At 38.1% G+C, this 14110-nt stretch overlaps 1 protein-coding gene across 1 annotated transcript in view; it reads right to left on the bottom strand.

The window, feature by feature from the left end:
* Positions 1-14110, bottom strand: part of igsf11 (immunoglobulin superfamily member 11) — a 230988-nt gene that overhangs the window by 22538 nt on the left and 194340 nt on the right. Inside the window, exon 2 of the mRNA XM_055147792.1 lies at positions 8201-8364. Coding sequence (XP_055003767.1) covers positions 8201-8364 — 164 coding nt within the window. The remainder of the gene's footprint in view (positions 1-8200; positions 8365-14110) is intronic.

The raw sequence follows: 14110 nt of genomic DNA, 5'->3' as shown, positions 1-14110 counted from the left end.
TTCCTAACTTCCTGTACACTAAGTCTTATTTGTGAGAGACAGACTATAAGCTAACCACTCTGCAACTTAGCATCCAACCTCTTAAAACCAAATAAAACCTCTTTATTTTATGTCCCTATAAATAGTAGACCATCAAGACAAGCTCACACTGAAACAACACCCTGCATTGTTTATGTAACTGTCAGCTGCGATATCTAAACCTACAATGACACACTCCAGATGCCCCGCCACACTTTCCCACTCACATTATACAGCCCATAATATACAGGCTCTTAAGTCCCGGGTTACATTAAGACATGGTGACAAAACATATATTGTGATTATGGGGTTACATAGAACAAGCGTGTCTGAGAAGTTGTCAAGTGTCTAATGACTTGCGTCGTATATCAAGGCCTATATAATACCACGGTACATAAAGTGAGAAGATTTAATAGTGTGAGTGAGTGGTCTGGGGGAGCCGCTAATGCAGGTCGTGACAGACTTGTGTTGAGTTAATTCTTAATGGGTTTGAGCATCAACTTTAATCACGGGAGACGTTGGCTTCCACTAAAATGACCTTGTACGTGAGCCACTTCATTTGTCAGCGCCCACCTCACTGAACGCACATCAAATCTGTAATGGGGCTGGAGAAGCACAGGTTACATGCAAGTGCAGTCAGGGCCATACAGTGACAATGCACAGATGAGATATATGAACATGGAGACTGTACATGTGTAAAAGGTGCTTCGTGTAACTGGTAGAAGGTCCGTCATGTGCTTGTTTCTATGGATATGTCATTGCTCTGCTTGGAATGTTCCGCACTATGACATTATCTTATATTTATTCAATTACGGGTGGGTTTAGAGCTCAAAAATGCTATGAAAAACAGGCATTCTGACTGTGAGCATTAAGGCTGGGTATCATTAAGAAGTTGTCGATATGATACATACCTCGATACATAGTCCACGATACAATACATATCATGATACAGTGAGCTTTCGATTTGATACATATATTTCAAGTCGATTCGATACAGTTCAGTAAAAAATAATGGCTAAATCATGTCTTTGTTAAACCACTTCTTGTGCAACGTTCATATGAAACACAAACATTTTAATCATCAAAACAATGAATATGTCAAATGTGTCTCATAAACAAGTTTCCTTTTTCCCAACAAGCAACAAAAGTGTAGAACTGTAACAAAATAATTCAGTAAAATATACCAAAAAATACTCTTGGCGATATCAATACAGCAGCCTGCAATATCAATACCGTATCACCACATTAAGTGATACGATATATCAATATTTAAATATTTTTGCACACCCCTAGTGGGTAGGGTTGCCTCTCCACAGATCTGACCTGTAGCTTGGTCTGGTTTGGTCTCCATGAAGATAAACAGGTTTAATACTCTACTGCGAAGCAATCCAGACAAAGCAATAACATCTCCATGGAGAAAAGTTACATGATGAACCTTTAAAGATCCTATATTATGCAGAATTGTCTCTTGTGAGCATGTTGTAATCCTTTTATCTCCTCAAAAACATACCTGGCGTGGTGTTTTGTTTCATTCACACATGTTTGAGTAACCCTGCATTATTAGTCTATCTACATCTCCAAAGCTCGAAATGCTTTGTTCCACCTTGTGATGTCATGAAGTGGTAGTTTTCAAGTTAGCAGCTACTTTTTACCATTCGCTTAGTAGAGATTGGCAACTTCCGATCTGATAAAACAGTTCTTCTCTGACATAATGTAAATTACTATTACTACTGTCTTCTGTATATTACATCTTTCACTTTTTTCTACTTTAATTATTTAGAATTTATCACCACTTATTTTTTATCTTTGTTATTATTGTCATGTGTATGCTACTGTGGCCAAGTAATTTCCCTTTTGGATCAATTAAGTTTGTCTAAGTCTATTAAACCAGCTGGCAAAACAATACAGCAAGCCAGACAGTAAAAACAAATACAATGTTTTATCTTTGTAGTAGATTCACTTTTATTAGCATCACTGTATTACAATGCCCTAGATATATATTTTAGATCTATTTTTGCCACATCTGAAACTAATTGCACTATGGGATTTATTTCAAGTTAAGTTAGGCTACAACACCTAACTTTTGATGAGTAATTTAATGTAATATATTCTTACCTATCGATTGCAAACTTGGAACGAAATTATTTAATATGTCCCTGAAGTGTGAAGTTTAAATGAGAGTGGATACTATTGTGCATTAGAGATCACCCACTGCTTCTCTTTACCTTCTAAAAAGCAGTTTTAAATGCATATTAATACTAGAAATGGGCTTTGTGAGAGGGAGGAAGTTAGATTTAAATATACTACTTTTTTTTTTATAGCCCAAAATCACAACAGCAGTCACCTCACAGGGCTTAACAAAATCACTCATTAAATATGGTCATTAAAATACAAGATCAGCCTCTTACTGTCATAACATGTCAAAGGCTCGCTGATTACAAAAATAAAATTCCTTTATTATTACAAATGGGTAAAATGAGTAAAAAGTAAAATAAAGCACTCAGCTTTTTCACTACACAAGATATAAAAGTGCACTTTTCTGGTATAGGGGGTTCACCACAAACTTATTTCCTTGGAGATATTATTGTTTTTCCTGAAAGGTTTCACCATATGGCGTTGAACTAATTTATATTGCATTTATTACAGTTGTTTTAGTGCTCAAAAATAGTGCAAAAATCTGACCTGTAACTTGGCTTGGAGGCATTCTGGGCTAGTCAGGCTGGTGCCACCTAGTGCCTCCACTGAATTAAATTTCTCTCCAGCAACTAGGAAATAAGAATACACTACTAGAAGGTTCGCAAAACTCCCGGAAATGCGAATTCAGGCACCAGCCAATCAGCGAAGAGTCATACATTCTGTGTTGGCAACAATTCCTGAGATTGAAGATTTAAAGCTGGAACAAAGAGAGTGTTTGGTAAATTTTATCAAGGGGAAAGACGTTATTGCCCTTCTTCCTACGGAATTTGGGAGAAGTTTAATATACCAGTTAGCCTCAATAGCGGCACATTACATACGTCACGACCAAACGGCAGCGATTGGTTAAATGAAAAAAGCACCCGCCTACCATCAAGCAAACGAATTCTAATGATGCAAGGTCAGACTTCGTAGAAACTGGCTGATGAATCAGGCTAATTGTGGGCTTGTCTTCATGGAAATAGATGAGTTTAATGCCATAATGTGGAACATTCTAGACAAAGCAAAACATTCACATGGAGACAAGCAGGTGGCGGACCCTATACCAGAACGTTACATGGTGCACCTTTAAGATTAGTAATTCATTCATTTATTTGATGCCTTTTTTAAATCTTTCTTTCTGTTTTTCACAACACTGTACCAAAAACATGGGCATTGCAATACATAATATACAGTTATATCCGAAGCCCAATTTATGGTCATGCGTAAAATCGTTGGTGTCACGATGCAGAGAGTCTGCATCGCCGTGAACCCCCTCTGCAGAGCATCTGCATCGACCAATGTGCACCTCCAAAATTTTTAACTAAGAGTCAAAAATGACACAGACATAAGGGGGAAGCAACACAGACAATAAGGGACACAGACGCCCACGATCACGGTGTATAGACCTTATCGCAGATCCATAAATCAAAAACGATTGTGACAAGGCAACGGCGGCAGTGTGCGTTGAGTCAACATAGAACTATACTTCGCTCTTAAGTGTTATGCAATCTTACCTTACGCTGTACAATGAACCTATGGCATGAAAACACGAATCAGCTGTTTTGAGCAGATCACCAGCTCTCACCCATGTATACGTGACATGATTACATTCACATTAGCCTAGGCAAAACCACTGTATATTTATATAGCTTTACCACAGGTGTACAGATAACCCAGTGAGCTGTGTGACTGCCTATGTGTCAATTATGCATATATCTTTTTACACTGTTCACGATCATGCCAGTAAATATAAATAAGCTTCGCGTGCACGCATGGACCAGCAGCTCCTTTGCCTGACACTGGTCTCTGCCTCTTCCTCTTTCTGTGTGAGCGAGAAGAGAACATCTGCGTTATACAGCCCGTAGTGAGCGAGCAGTAATTAGTGCAGAAGATGATTTTATTATTTGGATTTGTTGGTTCAAAGTGGAGGGAGGCAGGTGAGCGGATCAGGCCCGCAGCTGTACTTAAACCAGCCAAATGGAACCACAGACGAGGAAGAGGGGAGAGGGTCAGAGCCGAGAGAGAGGAGGTGAGAGAAAGAACGCAGATATGGGCTGAGTGCTGAGAGTAAAGGAGTAAAGATCAACTTTGTGGGTGAAAGTGAAAGTATGTACAAGGTGAAGATACTTGAATGGGATTTGCTCATTACATGGTCATGAAGTACTGATTTGTTTTACAGTTAAGATTTCTGTGTGTAGTCTATCACAGTGAAAAATCTCTCACCACAATAAAAAGTTTTACAAGAATGAAACAAATTTTGAGAATATTTAAAGGGCCCCTACTAAGCCCGTATTATGTTATTTTTTTTATTCACGCCTGCATATTTAGGCTGAGTGTGACTCTTAAAAAAACAAAACACTGTTCCACCTTGTGATGTCATATGGTAAGACAAGAAGCGCTCCACTGTGTTTTTTAAACTTCATACACCTTCAGTAGAATCATCTGGATAATTTCAGCCCTGATTGCCCATCTTGACTAGCCAGACTGGCACCACCTAATGGCTCCGCTCAATTTCATTTCTCTCCAGCGACTAGATCATTAATCGGAATGCATTAGACGGTTTGCAAGAACCCCGGAAGATGTAGACCACTCCCCGGCCAATCAGCAAAGAGCTGTGAAGCCATGATATCAAACTCAAGCACCTGTCTGGATCCTTTTTGCGGTACAGCACAACGGTAAACAAAGCGGTCGAGATGTAGACGAAGCCATACATTCTGTGTTGGCAATGATTCCCAAGATCGAGGATTTAAAGCCGGAACACAGAGAATGTTTTGTGAATTTTATGAAAGGGGAAAGACGTTTTTGCCCTTCTTCCTAGGGGATTTGGCGCTTTACATACGTCACGACCAAATAGCAGCGATTGGTTAAATAACAAAGTACCCACCTACCGTCGAGCGAATGAATCCTAATGCTGCAAGATCAGACGGTTTCCGCGAAGTGAAACCATCTGATGAATCAGGCTACATCTTGACTGAACTGAAGGTTAAACTGTTAACTTGAAAAGTACCACTTCATGACATCACAACGTAGAAAAGAGCATATTGAGCTTTGGAGATGTAGATAGACAAATATATACAATAAATATTTCAATGTATTGTATATATTTAAATAGATCATCTTTTAATCAAATTGCTTTGGGCCAACATAAAATAATTAAATTGACATGTTTGGAGGGTGTTTTTCACTATATTTTCAAGTTGCTTTAGCGCATCCTGCAAAAGATTGACTGGTTGTGTGCTTCTTTCTCCTCACAGTGTAATGTATGAAGTGGACATTTAGATTTTGTTGCATGATCCACTATTGTAATACCTCCAGAACTAAAAATAACCACAGTTTCTCGTTCAATACAAATTTGAATACAATTGAGTTCACTTCACAGCTCAGTAAATCTTTTCTTTTTCCTTTGTACAGAAACAACAGCAGATATTTTACAAAGAGAAAAGACACATGACATTTGTTCTAGTGATTTAACACAGTGACATATACTACACCTCAAAGGTCACCATGCTCTAGCTGCTTCTACTGATATCAGCAAGGTGTGATCAGATGAACCAAAGCCAATAGGGCACGTTACATTTTTTCTTCTTTGTCTTATAGCGATGCACTGACAGCTGCTGTGTTTTAATTTCTTTTTACAAATCAAAGGCACAAATGGGGCAGAGCCAAAACTGTGAAGGAAACTGCCTCTGCACATTAGACAGGCCTCCTCTGTACTGTTTTTAAATCTCTTCTTAAAGGTACATTGTGTAACTTTTCCAGTGGAGAGTCCGCCAAATGCTTTTCTTCATGGAGATGCTATTGTTTTGTCTGGGATCTTTCACAGTATGGTAGTAAACATTTCTATCTTCATGGAGACCAAAGCAGACCAAGGTACAGGTCAAATTTGTGGAGAGGCGACCCTAGGTATTTTGAAGCTCTAAAACCACCTGTAATTAAAAAAAAAAAAAAAAGTAAGGTAGAGCTGTTTAATGTCATACTGTGGAACATTCCAGGCAGAGAATTTACATATTTATAAAAACAAGTAAGAGACAAACCCAAACCAAAAAGTTACACAGCGCAATTTGAGATATTGACATTTTATCAGATAGTTTTGGGGTTTTTTTAGATTCTTGGTTGAAACATTTGCTGTTTTATTGTTTTTTAATAGTTTTTAATTGTTATGTTTTGTAGAAATTTAGTCATTTTATGTTGTTTTTAAAGTGTGTAATAAATAAAGTTGCAGTTGCAGTGTGCCCGATGTTATAGACTGTTCTTTGAAAACCAGATACATTTGCATGAGTCAAGCTATGTTTATCCAATTCCAGAGACAATGATCGATCAGTACTTCTGTGACAATATTAACATTAGTCACGTCACCAATGCGATCAATATCCCGTGTTAGCTTATAGGGCAGTGGACGCTACTTTGTACACAGTGCTGTAGATGCATTGTGTGAATGCTCCAGTGTTTAAAAGCTCAATTCAAGTCATTTTGGCCCATTTCTTTGTCTCTTGGTGCTCTGTCTGATCACACCTTATCATCTAACAGTCATTTTGTACCTGTTTGGACTGACATGTTGGCAGGACATCCACATGATGCATGTACAGTGATGGTGAAAAACAACGTAATATGAGCATATGGGAATGGGGGAGAGGCACTGTAAAACCCAACAAGAAAATTATACTGACCCTAAATTAGTTGGTTATGTTTATATTTTTAGAAGACATTCTCAAGAGGTCAAAAGCCAATGCTCCACCAGGTGATGTCATGAGGTGAGACCATTTTGTCCAAGAGTTGTTCCTTTGTGGTTTTAGAGTCCATATAGCTTTAGCTTCTTATTTCAGTGTTCAAAGTTGCCTGTGTTTCAAACCATGTCTATAGCACTGTGGGCACAGCAGGGGACCTATCTTTACATCTTGAGTTAGACTTGGTCTGGACTACTTATACTACCGGTCAAAAGTTATAGAACACCACACTTTTTCCAGTTTTTTACTGTTGACTGTTTACTGTTGACCAAAACGTATTCTAAACTTTTGATTCATGAAAGTGTCCACCTTTGGCAGATATAAAAGCTGAACACACTCGTGGGATTCTTTTTACAATATAAATCAAATATCCTTCAGAAATTTCTTCCCAAGTCTGTTGCAGAAATATCATAAATGTGTGGCACTTGTAGGTTGCTTCACTCTTCTTGTCCAGTTCATCCCAAAACCAGTTCGATGGGGTTTAAGTCTGGAGACTGTGCTGGCCACTCCATGTTTTCAAGCTCACCATCTTGTTCTTTTTTTCCTGAGGTAGTTTTAGCATAGGTTGGACTTGTTTTTTTGTTTTTGTTTTTTTTTAACCTCTGCCTGTTCAGTACTCACTTTTGTACCATTTCAAGCTCTTCATTGGACTTGCACAACTTGAATTGCAATAAATAACTGGAAAAATTAGGATTTCATAGGTATAGGTAGGTTCAAAAACTTTTGACCGATTTTTACCTATAGTACATGTTTTAGGTTGATGAGGGAGTGCCCAGAAGAAACCCACCTAAACACAGGGAGAATATGCAAACTCTGCCTGGGCTACTCAGCTACCATGCCGCCATTAAGGCAGGTTAGGACAGAACCTGTCTCTTTAAATATGTGTAATACCCGAGTAATGCATGAAATAGGACAAGCAAAAAATACTGCTTTCTTTATAGTTAGTAATAGTAAGTTGAGTATTACTTATTTACAGTAGTCTAGATCTGTGTTTCTCAAACTGTGGTACTTGGACAGCTCTTCAGTCTTGAGTTTGCCTAATTTAGAGTTCATTTTACTCACTTTAATGTCTTCCTTTGGATAATGTCTTGTTTATGACTACAGTGGAAATGATGTATTCTACTTTTTGACCTGCTGTAGCCTTAGATTAGACCTTGATTTAGACCTGGTGCTAAATCTTTGTAGTATTTAGTGTGAAAGGTTTAAGAGCCACTGGTTTAGATCTATGAGACAGTACACGTTCTTGTTGTTTGTCACAGTGCAGCACAGGCTGAGTGACGTACCTGCTCGGGCTGGTTGGCGTTGGACAGCGGGATGACCATCCAGATGATGTTGAGGTTGTTGAGTGCGGCGCTGGTGGTGAAGGAGCAGGGCAGGACGGCAGCTTGGCCCCGAGCCACCTGCACACTGCTCTGGGACACGGTCACGTCCAGGGCGCCCACACACACTGCACACACAGGAGAGACAGAGAGAGGGGAGGGGGGGTTAGAGAGGGCCAGCACAGGACAGGGACAAACTGATAACAGACCAAGGAGACATGTTCTGATGGACCCGAGATGAACTGTATAATTAGTGCACTGCAACTCTAGATGATTTAAAATGGTGAAAGCAGCTGTAGTATCTACTCTTACACTGTTTTGAAAAGTCTATCAGAATACTTTTTGATTCATGATTCATGTTATAATGTTGTTTCCTCATCAAAAACATACCTAGAGCTGTGTTTTGTTTCATTCACACATGTTTAACACACAAATCCTACATATTTAGGCTGAGCTGGAATTGCCAGTCTCTACTAAACTAAAGGTAAAGGTAGCTATTAACTTGAAAACTATCACTTCATGACCTCATAAGGTGGAACAGACCTTTTTAAGGTAACAACATTATAACCTCAGACCTCACAATAGTCAATTTTCCATAATATAAAACCTTAAAAATTGCTAATGTCGCAGTTGTTCTTTTGGAGATATGCAACATTTCTATATATAATAAAGTAATTATAATTAAAGCTACAAAAGACATCAATATTTACATTAGCAATGGCTGTCAAATATTTAATACTATAACCCAAATATTGTGATACTGTATCGTCAAAGTCCTCACAATAATATTGTGGACCATCACAATATATCAGATTACAAGTCTCTTTGCTTAAATGAAGAGTTATGGTGCGGCAAGAGCTAAAAAAAAAAAGACAGAGGGAACTACATAGACCATGATCCTTTGCTCCAGTTCATATTCAGAAATAACAGTTCTAAGCACTTTTAAGTCGTTCTTTGGATTAAGTCTTGTCAAGGCATTTTAAGAGGAAAAAGTAGCATATTAACAGTTTTGTTAGCCTCCACAAAATATCGCAATAAATACTGTACGGTGAAGTTCATACGTGACGATATCGTATCGTGAGACTTGGACATCATTACACCTCTACACCTTCCACATTTCATATCTTCAGCAGAAACCCTGACATACTGAGTTTGTATGCTGTGTGTTATCCCAACTTTTCTTATGTCTTCTGATAAATTTCACTGTTTTGAAAGCCTAACTGCGTTCACCGTCTGCAAGCTCTTATTTTGAGACACTTGGAAAGCAAAACATTGTAGACAGCCAAATTAAATCTTATTCAACTTGTCAGAATGAAATATATGCTTTATTTCTACATCACTACATACACTTTATACGACAGGCACTGAAGCTGCATGAAAAGCAGTCAAAACAACAACCCGATTACAGTTAAATATTTAGCAGGAAAATGCCAAGTCTGAATAGTAAATTTGCAATTATATTAAATACACAACCTGCTACTGTCAACTATACTTCACACTGATTGCAAAATACGCAAGCTTTATCCTATCCAAGCCGGTCTTTGAAGGTCTCTGGGCAGCTAAACAAACAGGAATCACACGGCGGAGGATCACATGAAATATGTAGAGGTTTAATGGGAAAACATGATGGACTGTCTTCTGAGAAAATCATGTCCTAAAACAATTCGCAACAGCTCCAGCATCAAAGAGGTGACACAACTAGTGATGCTCAGTCACTTTTCAGACATTTCACACATGTTTTATAGAACCGTACCTTGCAAGAAAGTAAGTGTGTGGGTTCTTGATTAAGAGTGGAGTTTTTTTTCCCCTTTTCCTTTTTTTTTTAACAGTACAGAGATGTTATTGTCAAGTCTTCTTCGTAAAGTATCAAGAGAATAACTGTCATAGAAATACTGCTAATGGATGCCATTAATAAATGCAAGCTTAAGTGTGCATTTATTTATTGTTAATGTGCAACCACTTAGGGCTGACCTGATCAGACACTGTTTACTTGAAAACTACCTCTTCATGACATCACAAGGTGGAACAGAGCATTCTGAGCTTTGGAAATGTAGACAGATTAATAATAAAGGATTACTCAAACATGTGAATGAAACAAAACACAACTCCAAGTATGTTTTTGATGTGGTAACAACATTCTGACATGGCTTAAAGCTCACGAGTCAATTTTGTGTGATATAGGATCTTTAACCATGTACCAGAATGTTTCTCACATTTCTTTATGATTCTATATATATATATATATATACACACACATATACATCCAGTGTGCATTTCGGAATGTTGAGAGCAGCCTAATATTCTATTGAGGTTCTGGGCCTGTTGATCACCAACTAGTAATGAAATAATCACAGATCCATTGATTTTGGTTCGATTTTTATATATTTTTTTCTCTGGAATGACTATACTGTTTGGTGAAAAGAATGGCATATTAGCTGGTGTCATAACTTCGAGGAATAGTTGATTGCTACTGAGGTAAAGATGAAAATATTTTTTTTTTGGCATTAAATTGAGCCAAAATCATATAGAAATGTGTTTTTAAAAAGATTTTTTTCAATCAGTGTTTTCACCATATGTGTTCTTTGCATCTGAAATGCATTTATTGACAGCTTACCTAACCCACTGAGGATTTCAGGAAATTTTTCAGTACACACTAAAATGGCCACTTTTTTTTTAGATATTTCCAGAAGAGCAGACCCTCCAATTATTGGTCCTTAGGGTCAAAGTTAACAAAAACAAAAACAAAAAACACACACATAAAATGTATGGCACACCATGTCAGGTTCAGTCCATTTTATTGAGCTTTTGAGACTTTGGCTCCCTGACTATAAACCAATACCTCTTTGAAAATGTATCATGCTAGTTTAAGGTTGTACTGTGTAACTTCTCTGGTTGGAGGGCTCTGAAATGTTTTTTCTCCATAGAAATGGTATTCTTTTGTCTGGAATTTTTCACAGTATGGCATTAAAACTTTCTATTTTCATGGAGATCAAACCAGTCCAACTTACAAATCAAGACAAGATCAGTGGGGAGGCAGCCCCACTCACAGTTAGAATGTATGTTTTTCCTAGGTATTTTTGAGCTATAAAACCACCAATTGAATAAATGTAGGGTTGTCATACTGTGGAACAATCCAGGCAGAGCAATGACATATCCCACAAGCAGGTGACGGACCCCAGCCAAAAAGTTACACAGTGCACCTTTAAGCTTATGATAATACAAACCAACCCACGCCCACTGAAAGCCCATGCATGCGCCTCATCTGGACACAGCTGTCAGGTACAACAGACTCACGGAGACAAATGCATCCATGCAGCGTCCTATTTTGAGAGCAGCTAAAGACATTACGCTCCAAATTAAGTTAGATCTTCCCCCACAAACATGTATCGCTGTCCAAAAAGCGCGGTGGGAAGCCTCCTTATCAGACCATGGTGAGGCGGACACTGGCACTGATGTGATTAGCTGTAATTGATCATGTCCTGTGAATCGTCCTTGTTAGCGATAATGTCAGATGATGGTCATGCCACAAACAGCGCCCTCCGTGACCACAGGTTTGTCATCCAGCTGTCAAGGCAGATGTCAGCTACACGGTCACAATGCATAATTCAATGTATAGATTAGTGTAACATAGGAGGGGATATAAGACAGTAAAGTATAATGGGTTTGGATGTGACTGTAAGGAGGTTGTACAGGTCACTGCATCTCTGTGACAATCCTGAGCGTGAATAAATGCAGTGGGTGGCAGCAGGTGGGGCATCTGAGGCAAAAGCTATATGGTAAGAAAAAAAAAAAAGATTTTGCATATCATGGATTAAAATACTGTAGTTAAAGTCCTAGTGTGAGTACATTTTTCTCAATTTGACAGATAATTGGAATTTCATGAGACATTATCAGACAACTTTAACCCTTCCAGACAGACCATAAAAGATAGAAACTTACTATTCTTTTTCTTTGAAAAGCTGACAGTTGAGGCTTTCTGATTATATTTCATGCATCATCATACATCATACATTACACCCATGCTGAGTGATGACGTAGGGAAAATTTGTGTCCAATAGGAACTTTGTTTTCTGCCAAATGCATGCACTCCATCCATTTTCATTGGCCCAAACTTTGCCAAAGAGTGTAGTGAATCAAGATGGTCAGCTGCTCTGAGCGTCTATGTTCGTAACAATTGAAAAATCCAGTCTAAGTGCAGTTATTTCTCAAAAAAAAAGGCAAATTATGCATCCTGGGCTGCATAATTGTGCATCCCTTATTATTTTTATTTGTGCCCTGGACCTGACAGGAGCTGTTTCCTTGACTGGCACCAGTAAAGTAATGGGGTGGTTGCACTTTTTGTTTGTTTTGGGGCAATAAGGATATTTTTAGTTTACTTACAGACTTGATATTTTGCACTTTTGTAGCTAAGGCTCTAACTTAAACATTTCTTTATGTCCAAAAAATTTGTTTTACGTGTTTGTGTGAAAGAGTGTGAATTTTATTTTTCGTTTTTCTTTTGTTTTGTTTTGTTATTGTTTTTTGTTTGTTTCATTTGTATTTCAGGTCTGATAGCTTTTATTACAGCCATATGACACAACTACAGCACGCAGATTGAGAAATAACAGGCTGTGCTGAAAAAAAAAAAAAAAAAAAGGATGTATAACACTTCATAAGGGAAGGGAAGGGTTAAAAAATCTGTCCAATTTTTGAGCACTACAAATTACTTCTTCTACTTCTTTAACATTCTTATTTTTTTGGGAGAAGCCTAGGCACTATTCTAGCTTGTGGCTGGTACTAAATAAACAAAAAATGTCAATATTATTAGATTAAAAAATGAATTAATTGAATCAGTGAATGAATTGAATTACTCACCCTCATGATGTATTACTATTAGTTTGTACGGAGATGTTATTTCCTTGCCTAGAATGTTCCATAGGTTGGCATTAAACTTCTAAACTATTTTCACAGATACAGATGACATCTCAAATTTAGAGGTGACCCCACTCATAGTAGGAATTCATGTTTTCAAGGTATTTAAAACAGGCTTACCAAATTAAATATCCAAGACAGAAATTACAAGATTTATGCCAAACTGTGGAACATTCCAAACAGAGCAAGAGCATCCTCCTCAGACAAGTAGGTGTTGTACCCTCCATCAGTTAAATGGCCTTCTTTCCCTCTTTAATTTACACTCTTAACACATAGCTACTGCTTGTTGCTCCTTATCAGCCCCAAACCTGCCGGACATCCCCCGCTCTCCTCCCTTTGGCACACACTGTACTCCCCACTGCTTCACTGCTGGCTGCATGCTCACTCAGCCTGTTTAAAAGAGACATACATTCACTGGAAATGCTTTGTGTTGTATGAATTATGCAAAATGAAGCTTTATATCAGAGCTGTCAACTTGGATTTGGTTTGAAGGAACTCCTAAATGTGCGGTTTATGAATAATTATGGTGTGTGGTATAGCTGTCAAATATACTTTTAAGGAAAGAGGGACTGAAGAATAATAACAAAACATACTCTAAAGCAAGGTGTGGGTGCAAAGAGGTTATGGGTATGATGCTTTTTATTCGTTTCCAAGGACCTTAATGTGTTGATGACTTTCTGAATCGTTCTATTTTCATATCCGCTGTCCACTTTGTACCCCGCCTTGTTACCATAGACTGTATATATAAATGGACCAACCTAACCTACTAGCTGTCACGTTCCAAATAGGAAGTGAGCACTGACTCCGGCTCCAATTTACTTTGTATTGAAAAAATGTTATCCATCTCTCCATAACGGTCATTCTGAGGTTTCTCATTTTGGTCTTAAACTGTACATGATCTTAGTGTTTTGATTTCACTATTTTGCCTGTAAATGAATTCCTAACTTGACTCCAAATTCGCCC

Source organism: Boleophthalmus pectinirostris, unplaced genomic scaffold (genome assembly GCF_026225935.1).
Source record: "Boleophthalmus pectinirostris isolate CB_2022bp ecotype Guang Dong unplaced genomic scaffold, ASM2622593v1 HiC_scaffold_9, whole genome shotgun sequence".
Taxonomy (NCBI): Eukaryota; Metazoa; Chordata; class Actinopteri; order Gobiiformes; family Gobiidae; genus Boleophthalmus; species Boleophthalmus pectinirostris.
The sequence above is the reverse complement of the archived record's forward strand: the minus strand, read 5'-3'. Positions and strand labels throughout refer to the sequence as shown.